The 18,315-nt window shown below is 38.2% G+C and overlaps 1 protein-coding gene across 2 annotated transcripts in view; it reads left to right on the top strand.

Annotated features, from left to right (window-relative positions):
* Positions 1 to 7,227: 7,227 nt before the first annotated feature.
* Positions 7,228 to 18,315, top strand: part of GTF2B (general transcription factor IIB) — a 32,732-nt gene continuing 21,644 nt past the window's right edge. Inside the window, exons 1-2 of one of the 2 annotated variants that reach the window (XM_027536639.1) lie at positions 7,228 to 7,335; positions 12,146 to 12,252. In XM_027536639.1, coding sequence (XP_027392440.1) covers positions 7,319 to 7,335; positions 12,146 to 12,252 — 124 coding nt within the window. In that variant the 5' untranslated portion in view covers positions 7,228 to 7,318. Of the gene's footprint in view, positions 7,336 to 7,407; positions 8,520 to 12,145; positions 12,253 to 18,315 lie in introns of those variants that run through there. The other variant, XM_027536640.1, reaches the window with a different exon arrangement.

Consider the following 18,315-nt stretch of genomic DNA (forward strand, 5'->3'; position numbering starts at 1 on the left):
AGAAAAACTACAATCATGTTAACTTTCATTTTTTTTTAACTTGAAAGAACCCATCCCAATAAAAGTATTTTAAATAACTGATAGTGTACCGAACACCACATCTATTAAGCTATATATGGAAATTACTTACCATACTGTCATTTAAAATACTCATTAAGAGTGGGCACCTTGTTGGGACTTCCCTACTGGTTTGGTAGGTAAGGCTCCTCACTCCTTGTGCAGGGGATGTGGATTGGACCCCTGATCAGGGGACTAAAATCCCACATGCTGTGCAGAGCAGCCAAAAAAAAATGAATAAAATAAAGGAAAAAATAGTGGGCACACTGTTAATACTCAGATAATAATGATACTAGTAGTGATAACATGGACTTTTTTGATGTCTGAACATGAGAAACTGAGTAGAGACTACCCATTTTGGCTAAGATTAGTGGCAAGACAGGGGGTGAAAAATGCTTTATTTCACAAGTGTGGGGTGGGTCCTTTCATCTCGTTAATGCAAAAGAGCAAAATCTTAGGTAGTAGGAAAGATCAGAAAATAGAATGAGCAGGTAATATACAATTGTATAGATAAGAGAAAGTACTGGGGGGGTTGGAGAGGAAAAGCTAGCCATAATGGGAAAACTCTTTGTAAAACTTCACTAATTTGGTTTAATTATTGTGAATAATAATAGTCAGAATACTGATATTATGATATTTTAAAATCTATTCTTTCATTCAATCAACCAATAGCTCACTTAAACCACAGTTATTGGATGTCTTCTCTATGTGAAAGATTAGTCACAAAGGTCCAAACAATAAATTAGGATACCTCACCTCTCAGTGAGCTCACCACCATTTATTTTCAAGCACCTGTAGAAACAGAATCAACCCTGGTAAAGCGTTGCTTAGAAAAGGGTCTCGGCACATGCCTTGGTTTTGCTGCCTAAATTGCACTGAGATTTTATTATTCTCCTGTTTCAAAGGTAAATGTTGCTTCTGTTTTATAATGTTACAACAAAAATTGCAATTTTCCTATTTTTATCATTTATCTTGCTAAAATTATAAATAACACCGCAATGGACATCTTCATGAATATAGTATCTCATATTTTAGATTATTTCCTTACTCCAGATCTCAGAAGTGAGATTACTGGCTCAAGAGGCTTTTACATGTAAATCATTTTGGAGTATCACTGAGTTGCTTTCTAAAGGAGTTGTATCAGTTTATAATACTGTGAGCAATGAGTGGCCATTAGGAGAAACAGTAATGAGAGCAATTTTATATTCTTATCACATAGTTATACTTTATAATTAATAAACTCAATTTAATACACAAATAATAAAAGATTATTTGAAAATAGGCATTTTATACAATAAGGTTTTTAACATGCGATTTTCATGGAAACAGTAATGTTAAAATTCTGTCTTTAAAAAGTATCAAGTAATGGATCACATGAATGTATTTCATGTTCTCATTTTCTCCCAACAATTCATTACACAAAAACCACTGTAGGACTTTAAAGCCAAATCTTATTTACATTAAATAAATGACTTAAGAAACATTTTTAGAAAATTATAGTCTCATATATCATTCAATATCCCCATTTTTTTAAATTATAAAATGAGAATGTTGTTATTTTTGAAAAAAATATTGACTTCAAGACATATAATAAAATGACATTAAATAGTGTAGCATAACTTTTGAAGTCATATACTTATTGTCAAATGACATCTTTTTGGAAAAAATATTGATATTAAAAGTCACAGGCTACTAGTGTGAACCCTTTAGAGTTATTTTGTTTTGTTCTGTTTTGTTTTAGCAGAGTAATTTAGAAGTTTAAAAGAAACTACTGCCCACTGAACACTGAATTAAAAAGTGAGTTAATTTCTGCACTCTTCTTCCTTGATTCTGTAGGCAGAAAATGACAATATTTTCTACTTATAGAATATTAATGTTTTAAGCCTATATTCTCCATCCTAACTAACACTTGAAGAAGCTGCTGCCTTTTCTCAGTAGAAAAATAGATTTATTCTTAAATGGACAACAAGCTGCAAGTACAGGAGAATCAAAGCTTTCAAAGAAACCAACAAACAAATGGAAAGGTTAAATTCAGGATCACGTATGCAAGTACATTTAGCAATGGGATATTGGCCAGGCAGGGACTAAGCACATGAGCCAAGCACGTTTCAGTTTAGGTAGTAATGAACTGACAAACACAAGGGTCCCTAGGCAGACAGCTGGCTAGAATATTTTGGAGTACAGCTGCCCCACAAAATCAAGCCCATACAATAGCTGCAGGTACACTGCTTGTTAAACTCACTTCCTGATCTTAAAATCTGTAAGCTGAATTTCTGTATATTGAGTTTCTAATAGGACTCTGGAGCCAAATTGCTGGGCTCCAAATCCGAGCTCTTCTTTCACAAGCTGTGTGACTTCAGGCTAGTTACTTAACCATTCTGTGCCTTAATTTATCCATGCATAAAGTGGGGACAATAATAGTATCCAACTTATAAAGTTGTTGGAAAGATTAAATAAGTTAATATTTAATATATGCAAAGCCTTAAAATAGTACCTGGCACATAGTAAGTGCTATATGAGTGCTTACTAATACTATTAATATCATGATTATTAATGTTTATTACTACTTCTACCTGAATTTAAATAAAACTTTATGCCTTTATTAAAGAATCAAAAGGATAATGAATGCTTCTACAGATGTAACCTGTATTTCCTGGGGCACAGTGATTTGGGCTTAAAAATATAGTCCTGCAGTAACAGTTACATAGTAGGCCTGCAGAGAAGTAGGACAATTTTGGTGTCAGTCATTCCTGGCTTTGAATTCTATCATCAGCACGAACTTATTTGTGTAACCCTGGGCAATGTACCTATTCAACCTAAGATTTTAAAAGGAGACTAATAATTGTTGCCTGACAAGATAACTAAGAACTAGATAAGATGATGAATGTGAGGTGCCTCACAGATGGCCCAATGCAGAAGCAGCTCAGGGTTACTTTCAAGAACTTACCTAGGTTTTGCAGTTCCATGTGGGGCCTTCCCTTTCCCTCTCTGGCCCCCTGCCACCTTCAGCAGGGCTTTACCTTTCTGCCCAGTGTAGCCAAACCAGCAAGAAGCAGGCCCAGGACCATTACCACCTGGAAACTTAGTGAGCAAAAATATCATTGGCAATTTTGTAAGTGTTATTATGCTCTATCCCCTTCTGGATCAGAGCCTTGTTGTGGCAAAGGGGCTTGCATAACTCAATGTAGCTATGAGCCACACCATGCAGGGCCACCCAAGATAGATGGGTCATAGTGGAGAGTTCTGACAAAATGTGGCCCATTGGAGGAGGGAATGGCAGACCATTCCAGAATTCTTACCACGAGAATCCCATGAAATCATGGGGTCACAGAGAGTCGGACACGGCTTAGTGACTGAACAACAACAACAACAATTTAGCTGTATAAAAAGGTTTAAAAGTCCACGTTTTTTAAAAATGTAGAGTAATGTATGCACCAAGATGATATATGGGATTTGTTTTTTAAAATACTCTAGCAAAAGGAGAAAACATGGAAGAAAAGGATACATAAAACAAATGTGGAAAATTCATGATAACCATGATAACGTTAATTGGGATGATAGGTATATGAGGATTATAGTATTTTCTCTAATTTTTAGTGTGTTTGAAAATCTTCATACATAATAAAACATTTTAAAAATTAAAATACGAACTCCTCACATTTCTAGAAGTAATACATATGGCCATTCAGCCACCAGGCAAGCAAGGTTTGTCTAATGTTCCAGGCATTTTATCTCATTTCCAAAAGAATCCTAGTCAGAGCCAGTCATACATTTCAGTGAATCCTCAGTTATTCCTAGTCCAGCGGAATATGTCACATGATATATTTCAAATATTCCATAATTTCCAGTTAAATATTTGTCAAATCTTGCTTAAGTTAGGAATTTGTCACCTTTGCAATATCATCATATAGACACTTTTATAACAGACACTTACATATAAATGCTTCCAAAAGAGGCCATAAGATAAATCTAATGAACCTCCATAACATTAAACCAAGAAGAAGAAGCTGGACATAAAAGACCACATTTACTATGATTCCAGCTACATGGAAAGTACAGAAAAGGCGAATCTATAGAGTCAGACCATAAAAAAAGCTGAGCGCTGAAGAAGTAATGCTTTTGAACTGTGGTGTTTGGAGAAGATTCTTGAGAGTCCCTTGGACTGCAAGAAGATCCAACCAGTCAATCCTAAAGGAAATGAGTCTTGAATGTTCATTGAAAGGACTGCTGCTGAAGCTGAAGCTCTAATACTTTGGCCACCTGATGCAAAGAGCCGACTCATTGGAAAAGACGCTGATGCTAGGAAAGACTGAGGGCAAGAGGAAAAGGGGTGACAGAGGATGAGATGGATGGCATCATTGACTCAATGGACATGAATTTGAGCAAACTCAGGGAGACAGTGAAGGACAGGGAAGTCTGGCATGCTGCAATGCATGGGCTTGCAAAGAGTCGGATACAACTTAGCCACTGAACAGCAACAACATAGAGACAGAACGTAGATGAGTGATTCTTAGTCTTGGAAATGGAGTGGGCATTAACTGTACATGGTCATGAGTGATCTTATTGGAATGACAGAAATGTGCTAAAACTCGATTGTGGGGATGGTTGCACAACTCCGTAAAATTACTAAAAATCACTGATTTCTTAACAGGTAAATCCTGTGGTGTGGAAATTGAAACTGAAACCTCCTCTGAGGTTTCAATTTCTTTGATGGTTTCTTCCTTCCACAAACATTACTGAATGCCTACTATAAACAATTAGGTCCTTATCTTGATTCTCAAGGGGTGCCCAGTTCCCTTCCTTCTCCTCTCTCTCTTCTTCTCCCAAGCCAAAATGCTCCACTATGAAAACTTTCTGCTGGATTAGGATGCAGCACCCCCAATCTCTTTCTGGGGTTTTACTTGGCACAGCTCAAAAAAATTGGCCTTTTGAAACTTTGCCAGATATTGAGGGAGAAATCCCCCACAAAAGCACAATCAAGTTTTTAAATTACAGTATTAGGGCACAGAAGACACCCCCCAACACATACACACACAAAATGCTCTCCCAACTCCATCTGGATTTTAGTGCCTAAATTTTGGCCTCTTGTTCTTTCTAAGGAAACGAGTTTGTCCCACCTTGCAAGAAAACAATGAGGGCTCAGTGGCATTTAAGTCCCATTCTCAAAGAACAAAGCAGCCACTATATTCTAAGTTCTCCTCCCCATAGAAGCCCCGGGGCACCTTTTTTTTCTTCCAATTCCCTCCGGGTCAAGGGTGATTTGTTTTCAGCAAAGTAGTGATAGTGTTGCTGTTATTTTTATTACTATTCTGACATTAGTTTGGCTAATTAATAAACCTAGAGACCTTTTGCAGTATCTAACCAGTTTTGCTAAGTTCTCTATATTTCAGCTATGCCGCATTTGCAAAGATCATGAAAACAACAGTCAGGGTAGGACCCACATCTCCCTGCCTCACAGGTACAGTGATCTCATATGGTTTTTGTTTCATCTCCTGCCAATTCTAAAAGGGTACACAAGGCAGATATACTATTACCGCTTACCCCAAAGTGCAAAGGACGTGCCTAAGAAGCTTGCTAGCTGATGATAGAGCCTGAATTGACACTTGTTGGAGCTGATCTAAGTGAATTTCTCTTTTTTCTAAATACCTTGGTGGAATCGCCCCTTTGCCAAGTAAGAATTGTGGTCAAACTGGAGTAGCTGACTCCAGGCTGGGGGAGGGGTATTTAGCCTTCGGGGATGCGGGCTTTGCCCACATCCGCTGGATCATGGAAAAAGCAAGAGAGTTCCAGAAAAACATCTGTTTCTGCTTTATTGACTATGCCAAAGCCTTTGACTGTCTGGATCACAATAAACTGTGGAAAATTCTTCAAGAGACAGGAATACCAGACCACCTGACCTGCTTCTTGAGAAACCTGTATGCAGGTCAGGAAGCAACAGTTAGTACTGGACATGGAACAACAGACTGGTTCCAAATAGGAAAAGGAGTATGTCAAGTCTATATATTGTCACCCTGCTTATTTAACTTCTATACAGAGTACATCACGAGAAACGCTGGGCTGCGGGAAGCACAAGCTGCAATCAAGATTGCGGGGAGAAATATCAATAACCTCAGATATGCAGATGACGCCACCCTTATGGCAGAAAGTGAGGAAGAACTATAGAGCCTCTTCACAAAAGTGAAAGAGAGTGAAAATGTTGGCTTAAAGCTCAACATTCAGAAAACTAAGATCATGGCATGTGGTCCCATCACTTCATGACAAATAGATGGGGAAACAGTGGACACAGTGGCTGACTTTATTTTTCTGGGCTCCAAAATCACTGCAGATGGTGATTGCAGCCATGAAATTAAAAGACACTTGCCTTGGAAGGAAAGTTATGACCAACCTAGACAACATATTAAAAAGCAGAGACATTACTTTGTCAACGAAGATCCGTCTAGTCAAGGCTATAGTTTTTCCAGTGGTCATGTATGGATTTGAGAGTTGGACTATAAAGAATCTGGCTGAGCGCCGAAGAATTGATGCCTTTGAACTGTGGTGTTGGAGAAGACTCTTGAGAGTCCCTGGGACTGCAAGGAGATCCAACCAGTCCATCCTAAAGGAGATCAGTCCTGGGTGTTCATTGGTGAGACTGATATTGAAGCTGAAACTCCAGTACTTTGGCCATGCAAAGAACTGACTCATTTGAAAAGATCCTGATGCTGGGAAAGATTGAGGGCAGGAGGAGAAGGGGGCGACAGAAGATGAGATGGTTGGATGGCATCACTGACTCGATGGACATGGGTTTGGGTGGACTCCGGGAATTGGTGATGGACAGGGAGGCCTGGCGTGCTGCGGTTCATGGGGTCGCAAAGAGTCGGACACAACTGAGCGACTGAACTGAACTGAACTGAACTGATGGGGGCTTTGCCCCCTCCACGAAGCTCAGTATTTTGTGTTGTAACTCAGTCAAGTTGAGGGTATCTCTGGTGCAGCACGTTTGCAGGGTGCCCTTGGGAATTTTTCCGGGTGATTTCCTATATTTGCCCAGCCACATAGAAAATGACCGAAAGTGAATAGGGAAATAACAAAACGCAAAGCACGGGGCGTACCCGAGCTCACTGTTCTTGGCTCTTCTCCGGACCCGTAGCCACGCCCTATTACGACTGCGTGGGCGACTCGCCTATAAAAGCCAGTCTCGCTGCGTTTCGTCGCCACTGTCTCTTCCTGTCTGAGGTTGCGTCTGTCGTTGTTTGTAGCTGGAGCCGCAGTGGCCGTGAAGATGGCGTCTACCAGCCGGTTAGTACGTCATGTAGAGCCCAGCCAGCTGAAGGGCGGGCGTCGAGTGCCGGGGCTAGCAGGGCGGCCGCTCCCGCTGCTTCATCGAGCAGAACGCCTCGGAAGTGCGGGGAGAGGCAGCCGGAGCCGCTGGCCGCTCGGGACAAAGGCACATCCAGACGCAGGGCTGTCAGGGGTGTCGCAGGGGGTAACGAGCCGCCGGCGTTTCTCCTCCAGCGTCCTTGGTCGTTTTCTCACCCAGGCATTATCGTGTGGAGGGGCTCCGGTGTCCCCAGCCTCTGGCCTCGGGTCTTTTGCGTATGATCCAACTGTCCTTTTTTCTTAAATTTTCCACGCTTGTTTTTTTTAATCTGTTGGTCTGCCAGCCGAGGGTCCTTGAATCCTCTTCTAGAGAGCGGGAAGGGGTTAGTTCTAGGCCTTTATCCATCTGGCAAAAAGTTAGGGACGTCAGCGTTGGTAAACCTGATGGAAACTGATAGCCATCCCCGAGGCCTTTTGAAGTGGAAGCTAAGGCATTTCTGAAGAGTTGATAAGTCTCCTTAAGAGATTTCTTTAGAGATGTCATCTGTATACTCCTGAAGAAAATTTTGCCTGCAGAAAATTAACGTATACTGGGAAGTCACTCGGAGAAGGCAATGGCAACCCACTCCAGTGTTCTTGCCTGGAGAATCCCAGGGACGGGGGAGCCTGGTGGGCTGCCCTCTGTGGGGTCGCACAGGGTCGGACACGACTGAAGCGACTTAGCAGCAGCCGCAGCAGGAAAGTCACTAATATATTTTAAAAATGTGATGTACTGATTGATACCTACTGCAAATGCATACAGTGCCATTAGAGACAGCCTTTAATCCTGTGACATGAAAAATGCTTGCAGACCCTAATTATGTCTCTCATGACTAGTATGAGGTAGATATTAGGATTTTTGCCTAAGTGTAAACTGAGTCATGCCCATGTTGACTTTTCCAAGGTTAGTATTAGAACGGAGTATAGAATCTCAGATATGTTTCCTGGTATCACACTTGGTAACTCATAATGTATTAAACGTATCAGATTAAGTTCTGTAGCTTCTGGAAGCCAAGGTAACTCTGGCATAATTTTTCTGAACTTGTTCTCATCTTTGGAATTGAGTTCCTGATGAAAACCATCATCACAAAATAATAAGCTTTGAGTAGTCCAGGCCCTTTCTGGTGAGTACCAAGCCTTACTACTTTATGTTACTGTATTTTTAAAAGATGGGGCAGGAGGCAGCCTTAACTAAACTACTTGGAAACAACTCTTAAGGCCAGTGACACTTGTTTACTGATTGTAATTCTGTGATTAAATGCTCAATCATTGTATTTGGGTGTGGCTCTGTCAGGTTAGGCTTCCTTGTAGGTAAATGGAGAACTAGCTTCCCAAAGACACCTATATATAACATTCTCCTATGGCAGATCTACTATGAATATGGTTATATTGGGGCTTTATTATAACATACTGTAGTAGTTAAATATAGTAAATTCACTTGATTGATTCTTTACCGAAAAAAAATACATTTCCTTTGTGTGCTTTATTCTCTTTTAAAAGAAAAAATCTCAGATATTTCTTTGAAATAAATTCTTCCTAGGCTTATTGCAGTTGTCCATCTCTGAGTTTTTTCTACCCATGAGAACAAAGGTGGATGTTAGTATTTCTGTGATAGCTTTTTTCCCCTGAGAAAGAGGGACAGTTACTGGACTATGAAACTGCTTGGTGTTTTCACAGAGAAGAACACAAATGTTATGAGTTCAGATCTAAACTCTACCACTCATTAGTTCTGTGACTTCAGGAAAATCATTCTCTGAGCATAATCTTTAAAATAGAGGTAATGCTTAATTTGAAGGGTTGCTAATGAAGATTAATAATATATGTACAGTACTAGACACACAGTCAGAGAAGGCAATGGTACCCCACTCCAGTACTCTTGCCTGGAAAATCCCATGGACCGAGGAGCCTGGTGGGCTGCAGTCCGTGGGGTTGCTTAGAGCTGGACACGACTGAGCGACTTCACTTTCACTTTTCAGTTTCATGCATTGGAGAAGGAACTGGCAACCCACTCCAGTGTTCTTGCCTGGAGAATCCCAGGGACGGGGGAGCCTGGTAGGCTGCAGTCCATGGGCTCACTAGGAGTCGGACACGACTGAGCGACTTCACTTTCAGTTTTCACTTTCATGCATTGGAGAAGGAAATAGAAACCCACTTCAGTGTTCTTGCCTGGAGAATCCCGGGAACGGGGAGCCTGCTGGGCTGCCGTCTGTGGGGTCGCACAGAGTCGGACACGACTGAAGTGACTTAGCAGCAGCAGCAGCTGCAGACACATAGTAGGCACCCAGTAAAGGATAGCTATAAAATGAAGTTTGGAATTTCGTGGCTTCTTAGGCAGCCTAAGGTGTTTTAATGTCAGTGGTGGTGGTTTACTCCATTCCTTCCCTCTCGTTTCTTTCCCTTACTTCCCCCACTGCCCTACTCTTGTGCTTCCTCTTTTGTATTACCCTTGTGGGTTATTTAATTAAAAGTTAACTGCTTGAGCACAGTTTTACTTTGAATAGGTAACACATGCAAATCATAAAAAGCAAGAAGAAAAGCAGTTTCTTTTTTCCCTCACTCCTAACCATCTAATTCTCCAGAGCAGTCATCGTAACCAGTTTCTTGGTGTTTTCCTAGTGATTCTGTGGTTTCACAAACATATGCATATAATCCTAACCTCTCTTCCTTCCAAAAAGTAGTCTAATATAAAAAATGAATGCTCTCTCGCTTTTTACCTTTTTTTGTGAAGTTATTTAGCACACAGATTTTAAGTGTGCAGTTCACTTACAAAGTGAGCACATACACGTAGCTGTCACCCAAGTCTCTCGATCAAATACCACCAGCAGCAGCAGCACTCTGGAAACCTCCTTTATGCCCTCAGTCAGTACTCTTTCTCAAAGAAAACCACATCCTTATTCTTAACACTATAGATTTGTTTTGCCTAACTTAAACTTTATATATAAATGCGTATGTATTCCTCTGTGTCTGGTGTCTTTTCGTCAGCATTTGGAGATTTACTCATGTTATTGCATATAACTGTAGTTCTTTTTTCAGTTTTCTCTGAAATCCCTATGTTACTCTTTCATTCAGCATATCTTTGAGTTGTTCCCATATCATTTTTATATACATATACATGCACACAATATTCTACTTTTTAATAGTACAAAATATATCAGTCCTTTGAATGCTGTGTGCCACATGGCTGCCCATTGTACACATTTGTAATTACTGTTACTTTTCTAACACTGTCCTTTATTTTGACACAGTTTTAAAAAAATAATTTATACTAATTTCTTAATGTTTTATTTATTATAATTTATGAAAATATTTTCCTAGTAGAAGTTTATGGAATAAGCATGTTGTTGTTCAGTAACTCTTTGGAACCCCATGGACTGCAGCACACCAGGCCTCCCTGTGCTTCACTATATCCCAGAGTTTGCTCAGACTCACGTCTATTGAGTCAGTGATGCCATCCAAGCATCTCACCCTCTGTCACCCCCTTCTCCTCCTGCCTTCAGTCTTTCCCAGCATCAGGGTCTTTTCCAGTGAGTTACGTCTTTACATGAGGTGGCGAAAGTATTGGAGCTTTAGCTTAGCTTTAGGTGCAGCATCATTCAGGATTGATTTCCTTTAGGTTTGACTGGTTTGATTTGCAGCCCAAGGGACTCTTAAGAGTCTAATAAGCATGAATATAAACTAAACCTCCATTCCCTGTTTTCCCAGTGAGAAGATTCAAGGTGTGTTCTGGTTAACCTGAACGTGTACATTTGGGAATATGGATTATTTTATCAGTTTTTCAGTGGATATTACCTCTGTTGAAAGTTACCATTCTGAACTGTGTTTGCTAGTTTGAGAAACTTTATCCAAAACCACAGATACCTGTTTACATACTTCAAGAATAGTTGATGTTATCTTTTATATATATGTTTGTGAAGCTTGTTCTGTATTACTTCAAGTGAACTTTTAAAAAGAGCTTATTTTCAATGATAGCAGACATTTGTGATTGTAAGACACCACAGCCATAGAAATAATTATTAAATCTATGTTAAATATCTTGGATAGTTTTTAGAACCGATTCTGTCAGGTCACTTACGGCTGATGTGTCTTTCCCATACTGCCTTACTTTCAAAATAAAATAAGCAAATTATTAATATCACAAATAGATTTAAAAGTAGCTTTTGAAGTCATTTCTTGAGTGCTAACAAACTCAGTTCTGGACTAAATGAAATCATCCTAAGTTCAGCAGAGCCACATCTACCACCTTGGTTTGTATCCTTTTTAGGTTCAGTGTACATTCAAGTTTATTACTAAGGTATCCAGCGAGTAGAAAAACACAGACTTGAAATTTATTCTCTCACCAGAGAAGTAAGTGTCAAAGGTCGCAGACCAGATGGTTATATGTATATGTTCCGTGTTATGATGGTAGGTAGTCATTTCCATACCAATCAAGATTTATAAACATTTTAGTAGTCTGCATGTTAAAAAAAAGCTTGTTTTCTGTTTACATTTTTAAAACCTTCCATTCTGCAAACCAGGAACTATTCTTACAAAAGGCAGTTCCAGTATTATCTGTTAATTACTAAGTAGGATTTAAAGTAACTAAGATGTTTACTTTGAAATCTGAGCTTAAATGTCTTATAAGTGTAAATGTACTGTAAATTTATTGGGAAAGTGTTCAGAATCCACCTCTTCCCCCCTCCGAAAGATTAATAGTGTGTTGCATATTGGTTAGAAGGATATTTAAAAAAAAATTTTTTTTTTTCCCACGTAGTTTGGATGCTCTTCCAAGAGTCACATGTCCAAACCATCCAGATGCGATCCTAGTGGAGGACTACAGAGCTGGTGATATGATCTGTCCTGAATGTGGCCTGGTTGTAGGTAAGCAGTTACTATGATTTTAATTGAAAACACTCTTTTGGGTACTTTGCTTTTGTATATTTTCCAAACTCTCTTTTAATGAATACATTTTTACTTTTTCCTCTTACAGGTAATACATATTTTTTTGTAAAGCAAATAGATTTAGAAGAAAGGAAATAAGTGAGAGTAAAATCAGAGACCATATTTTACTGTCTATAGAAACACATATACTTCATAATGTGGGGTAGGATGGACATCTAAAATGGAGGTAATTAATCCAGAAGGAAAGGCCTTTAGTCCTTTGTTTCCTGAGTTTTTTGGCTTAAATATTTGATGCACACTTGTGCATATGGAAATAATGAATAAATGTAATCTACCTTTTGTGATTTTCTTATATTTAAACATGATTTGTTTCAGAGGAATGAAATTAGATAAGCATGAATGATTTTGCAGTAATAAAGGTATGTCTTTATAGAGGTATTGAGTCTCATGCAAGGCCTTTTAGTCATCAAAAAAAGATTGGTTTAAATTTCATTTGCTCATACAGACTGATTTATTTATGAATTTCTAGTGTAAAATTGTTATTGCCCAAAATACTGCTTCTTAAAATTTCACTTTGTTCCTACTTGCTCACTAATCTAGATCTGTAGTATAACTTTAGGATAGAGATAGTCTGTTCAGAAATTTTTCTTTTGTCTCCAGCACCTGAGAAAAGGTATAATACTTCAAGGTTTGAAATACTCAAGAATGAAACTGCTAGCAGGCTTGTGGGCAGTGTAACAGAAACATGGATAGCGTTACACTGTGGAAGTGTCTTTTTTGGAGCACGTGCAATATTCATCCGAGTAGGCTGCTTGCCTCAGACCTCCAGTGGGAGTTTTAAATCATACAGAGTTGTTAGTAGCAATTGAAACCCATTTGCAATTACATTCTACTCAGTAAGTATATTAACAGTTAATAAGCTTATATGCTAGGCACTGTTCTAAATGACTTACATATTCACTCAGTTTTTCCTTAGTGACACCTATGAGGTATATCTTCATTTTAGAGATGGCAGAAACTGAGGATTAAGTAGTCCAGCAGTCTAGTTCCACTGCCATAGTTCCATTATGACCTGTCACCTATTTTTATATGCCCTGTGTGCTGAGAATGACTTTTCCATTTTTTTAATAGTTAAAAAATCAAAATAATATTTGGGGACATGTGAAAATATTATCAAAGTCAAACTTAAAAATAAAATGTTATTGGAATATAGTCACACTCATTTGTTTATGTATTGTCTGTGGCTGCTTTCATGTTGCATAGCAGAGTTTAGTGGTTGTAAAAGAAAATGTCAATATATGGCAAAAACCACTACAATATTGTAAAGTAATTAGCCTCCAGTTAAAGTGAAAAAAAAAAAAAAAGAAACCTTACATGTTGTTCTCATCACATCATACTGCCGCTCAGTGCACTACAAATCCCAGTTATAAATCCGCAGCATTTTGAGTGCCAGGCATACCTCCATACTGCAACTCTTATTTATTTATTTTGTTACCATTGCATACCCATCAAGTCAAAATGAGAAAAAAAAAGAACTCTGAATGTCATGTTTTTAAGGCATAGTCGGAGAAGGCAATGACAACCCACTCCAGTACTCTTGCTTGGAGAATCCCATGGACGGAGGAGCCTGGTAGGCTGCAGTCCGTGGGCTTGCTAGGAGTCGGACACGACTGAGCGACTTCACTTTCACTTTTCACTTTCATGCATTGGAGAAGGCAATGGCAACCCACTCCAGTACTCTTGCTTGGAGAATCCCATGGACGGAGGAGCCTGGTAGGCTGCAGTCCGTGGGCTTGCTAGGAGTCGGACACGACTGAGCGACTTCACTTTCACTTTTCACTTTCATGCATTGGAGAAGGCAATGGCAACCCACTCCAGTGTTCTTGCCTGGAGAATCCCAGGGACTGGGGAGCCTGGTGTGCTGCCGTCTATGGGGTCGCACAGAGTCAGACATGACTGAAGCGACTTAGCAGCAGAGCATAAGTTTTGTAACTGGATGAAATGGCGAATCATTGTCCTTATCATGTGGTCCATACTATAGATACACCAGAAGAAGACAATTGACATTATCAGGCTAAGCACTTATCACAGTACTGCTAATTCAGGAAAACAGTGATCATAAAATTTAGAAAATGTCAAGTAGAAAATCTCATCACAGCTGAATTTCTTCACAAAAGTAAAAGAATAAAAATAAGGCTGCAGTTAAGTTTCTGAGTGGCTCATTTGTGGGCCAAACAGGGAAGATCATTTACCAATGATGAGTTATTTGTGTGTGTGTGTAATAGCTAAAGAAATGTGTCCAGAGACTATAAACTTAGTTAAGACTGCTAGCCTCTCAGAAGAAACAGTTGCTTGAAGAGTTGAGGACGTTGGCAGTGACATCAGTAGTAAATTAAAAACAAGATAATTTATTTCAAGTATTTTTCCTAGACTCTTGATGACTAGACAGGTGTTGTTGATATTGCTGATTTGTTTAGTCACAGAGTCAGTGCAGAGTTTCATAGATTGAATCAGCTGCATGGAACAACTACAGGAGAAACTACTTCTAAATTAAATTGCCAAAATACTGATTCAGTACAACCTGAAGTGGAATCTGCTAGGATGTGTTAAAAATAAGGTGTAGTGCAGAAGACTTAGTTGGACAAACTTATAAAGATTGTGAAAATGGAAGATTTTTCAAGTGTATAGTTATCCATTGTATTATTCATCTGCTATGCTGTGGAAAAGGTTTGAATTCATCACATGTTATTGATCCATGTATATAATGTCAGTAGTGAATTTCATTCAGTCTCATGGACTTAACTGTCATCAGTTCTATAAATTTTTGTCAGAAATAGAAGCTGAGTATCTTGACTTGCCCAACCACACAGTCATTTGGTAACTTAATAATGGCAAAGTTTTCTTGTGACCTTTTTTAAAGCTCTGGGGCAAGGTTGAAGTTTTTCTGAGCCAGTATTGCCCTCAGCCACTACTGTTGAACACAAATGGCTTCAGAAATTAGGTTTTCCTGCAGAGTTGCTAGTGTTTATTAATAAATTCAATCTAGAACTGCAAAGGCAAAGTGGTGATTGATTACACTGTAGTAAAGCCAGTTTGACAACTAGCATTATTTAAAACATAAGTAATGTCAAATTGCTTTAATACATCTTATGTACTTTCATGGTTGTCAGAAGTTAAAACAAAAACTAAGATTTTAATTCCCACCCAAATCTGCAGTGGATATATTTTCCAAACTCAAACTTTAGTCAGTGTTTTTCAGACCAGGATACAAGTGCAAAGGAAATTTTCATATTTTAAAGCTGCTTAACTGCAATTAAGGAGATTCTACCTAACCTTTAATTAGAAGTGATTTTTTAATCTACAATATAGTGACATGATAAAAGGCAAATATCAGAAGAATGTAATAAGATTCTATAAATGCCTTCCAAACAGTGAATATGCTCTATTAGAAATGCTTGTGGATTAATGTCAGTATTTGATTGTACTTGTCTGCATGAGGGAAGACATTTTTAAAAGTAAGATATATAAAATGTTATTAATATAACACTGACAGATGACCATTTGTAATTGATTAAAAAAAATTTTTTTTGATGGTTAAGGAACACTAACTTTGAACTCTGATTAAGTGATATGTTATCCCTTCAAAAGAGAATTCTGTTATTCCTAGTAGTAGAAATTGTATTATAACAAATTATATTCGGTCATTATTATATTCTTAATCAATTAAAAACTAGTGGATTTTTCTCTTTTTGTTTAATTACATATATATATATATACACATATAATAATAACCTCAGTTTGGCCTCTGGACCCACAAAGCCTTTATAAAATGTTTTCTATGGCCCTTTACAGAAAATGTTTGCTGACCCCCAAGTTAAATGAGAGCATTCTAATTCTTACCAAGTAGTAAAATTGAACTGATTATATGTAAGAGTGAGACAGAGACAGAACATTAATTAGAATTTCAGTTTCTTGGTTCTCTTAACTTCTGTTGCCATTTAAAAAGAAATAGTGGAAAAATACTGTATTATATTTCCAGTCTTTCCATCAGCTTCACTTCTGCTGTAACTAGCAAGATAGTTGGATAAAATTAAGTAACTGGAGAAGGAAGATATAATTCTCAAGTCTTAAATTCTTTTTAGTGCTTGGAATCCTAAATTTTACTTTTTTTTTTTTTTTTCTATCTCTAACCAAAGACAGTTAATTTCCTTTTAATTTTGCTTTATTATTATTATTGAACAGCATCAAAAATGGTATTTTTCATTCTAACGATGTAAGCTAATTTTTTTTTTTCCAGTTTATTTGGCTGCATCTGGTCTTAGTTGCATCACACAGGATCTTTCATTGTGGTGCACAGACTCTGTAGTTGTGGCTTTCCTGGTGGCTCAGATGTAAAGAGTCTGCCTGCAGTGCAGGAGACCCAAATTCGATCCCTGGGTTGGGAAGATCCTCTGAAGAAGGAAATGGCACCCCACTCCAGTACTCTTGCCTGGAAAATCCCATGGGCGGAGGAGCCTGGCAGGCTACAGTCAGTGGGGTTGCAAAGAGTCGGACACAACTGAGTGACTTCACTTCTTCACTTCACTAGTTGTGGCATGTGGACTTAGTTGCCCCATGACATGTAGGATCTCTATTCCCCGACCAGAGATCAAAACCATGTCCCCTGCACTGCAAGGTGGAATCTCAACCACTGGACCACCAGGGGAGTCCCTAGGCTAGATTTGAAGGCCTGAAAAATTTGAAGTATAATCTGATTAAACTTTTCTATATATAGAAATATCTGTTTGTGATGCTGGGTTTTCTGACATAAAATATAACAAACTTTTGTCTTAACATACACAGTAGCCTCATTCACAGGTATTGTGGTTAAATGTATAATATGATGCCCTGCAAGTGAAGAATATATTTCATGACCAGACAAGAGGAGGCAAGCAAGAAAGAGTCTGCAAACAGAAAGTTCCATTTTGCTGATGTTACCATCAGCCAAATTATGTTGAAAATAGTTTAATTGATCATGACTTTCCATGAGTCTAAATTTTAAAAATACATACACATATGTACATATATACAGAAACATATATCATTGTCATATATTAATAATAAATCAGATTTCCATCATCATTTTGATTTAAAGGCATATGCTCTTCTTTTGTCAGCTCAGTTCAACTTTTATCTCTAATACTCTGGAGATAGAGAAGAAATTAAGCTGGGCAAATATTCTGTAGTCCACTGAGGGCGTAAAATTTGTAACTTTTTAAACATTTGAGAGATTGATGTTCATAGTGATTTATATTTAGATAGCATCATCATATGTCTTCTAATAAATAATTTTGGTGTACATAGTTTGATTATACTTGCCATGAAATTTTACACTGCCTCAAAGTTTTTAGTATTTAGGCTATAACATTTCTTGAACAAGCACTTTGAATAGCTTTTTGTTTAAATAGTCACCAGACAACTTTAGAAACAAGCCCTTTTAGAATTGTTTCTGGACAACTTTGTACTTAATATTTAATATTAATGTGTTCTTGAAACTTAGGGCATCCCATTGTCACTAACTCCCTTTAATTTTAAACTCAAGACCAGATACTGCTTAACTGTCATTTTTGGAGCCATATTGTACCCCTCTCTACTGAGTCATCAAGTAAGAGTGCCCATTACTATTATTTTTTTTAAGTGAAATAATTCATAATACAAAAAATATGTTTTGTGTGATATAAAATATCTTTTTATAGTCTCTAATAACACTTCTCACTGTCCTTCAAGCCATCATTTGTAGGCTACTTGAGGCCCATCACTCAGTCTTAAAACCAGTGCCACATATTTTAGGACTTTATTAAAGCAACATCATACTTTCTGGAACCAGTTTCTGTTTCAGTTACATGATGGACCACTTTAAAATTTAATGGCTTGTAACAGCCATTTAATTTTGCTCAAAATTTTATATGTCATTAATTTGTGAAGGAGTCACTTAGGCCACTGTTTCAGCCCTAACTGGACCTGGAGGGTGCACTTCCATAATGGTTTCTCACCTGCATTTTG

The sequence above is a fragment of the Bos indicus x Bos taurus genome, chromosome 3 (assembly GCF_003369695.1).
Source record: "Bos indicus x Bos taurus breed Angus x Brahman F1 hybrid chromosome 3, Bos_hybrid_MaternalHap_v2.0, whole genome shotgun sequence".
Taxonomy (NCBI): domain Eukaryota; kingdom Metazoa; phylum Chordata; class Mammalia; order Artiodactyla; family Bovidae; genus Bos; species Bos indicus x Bos taurus.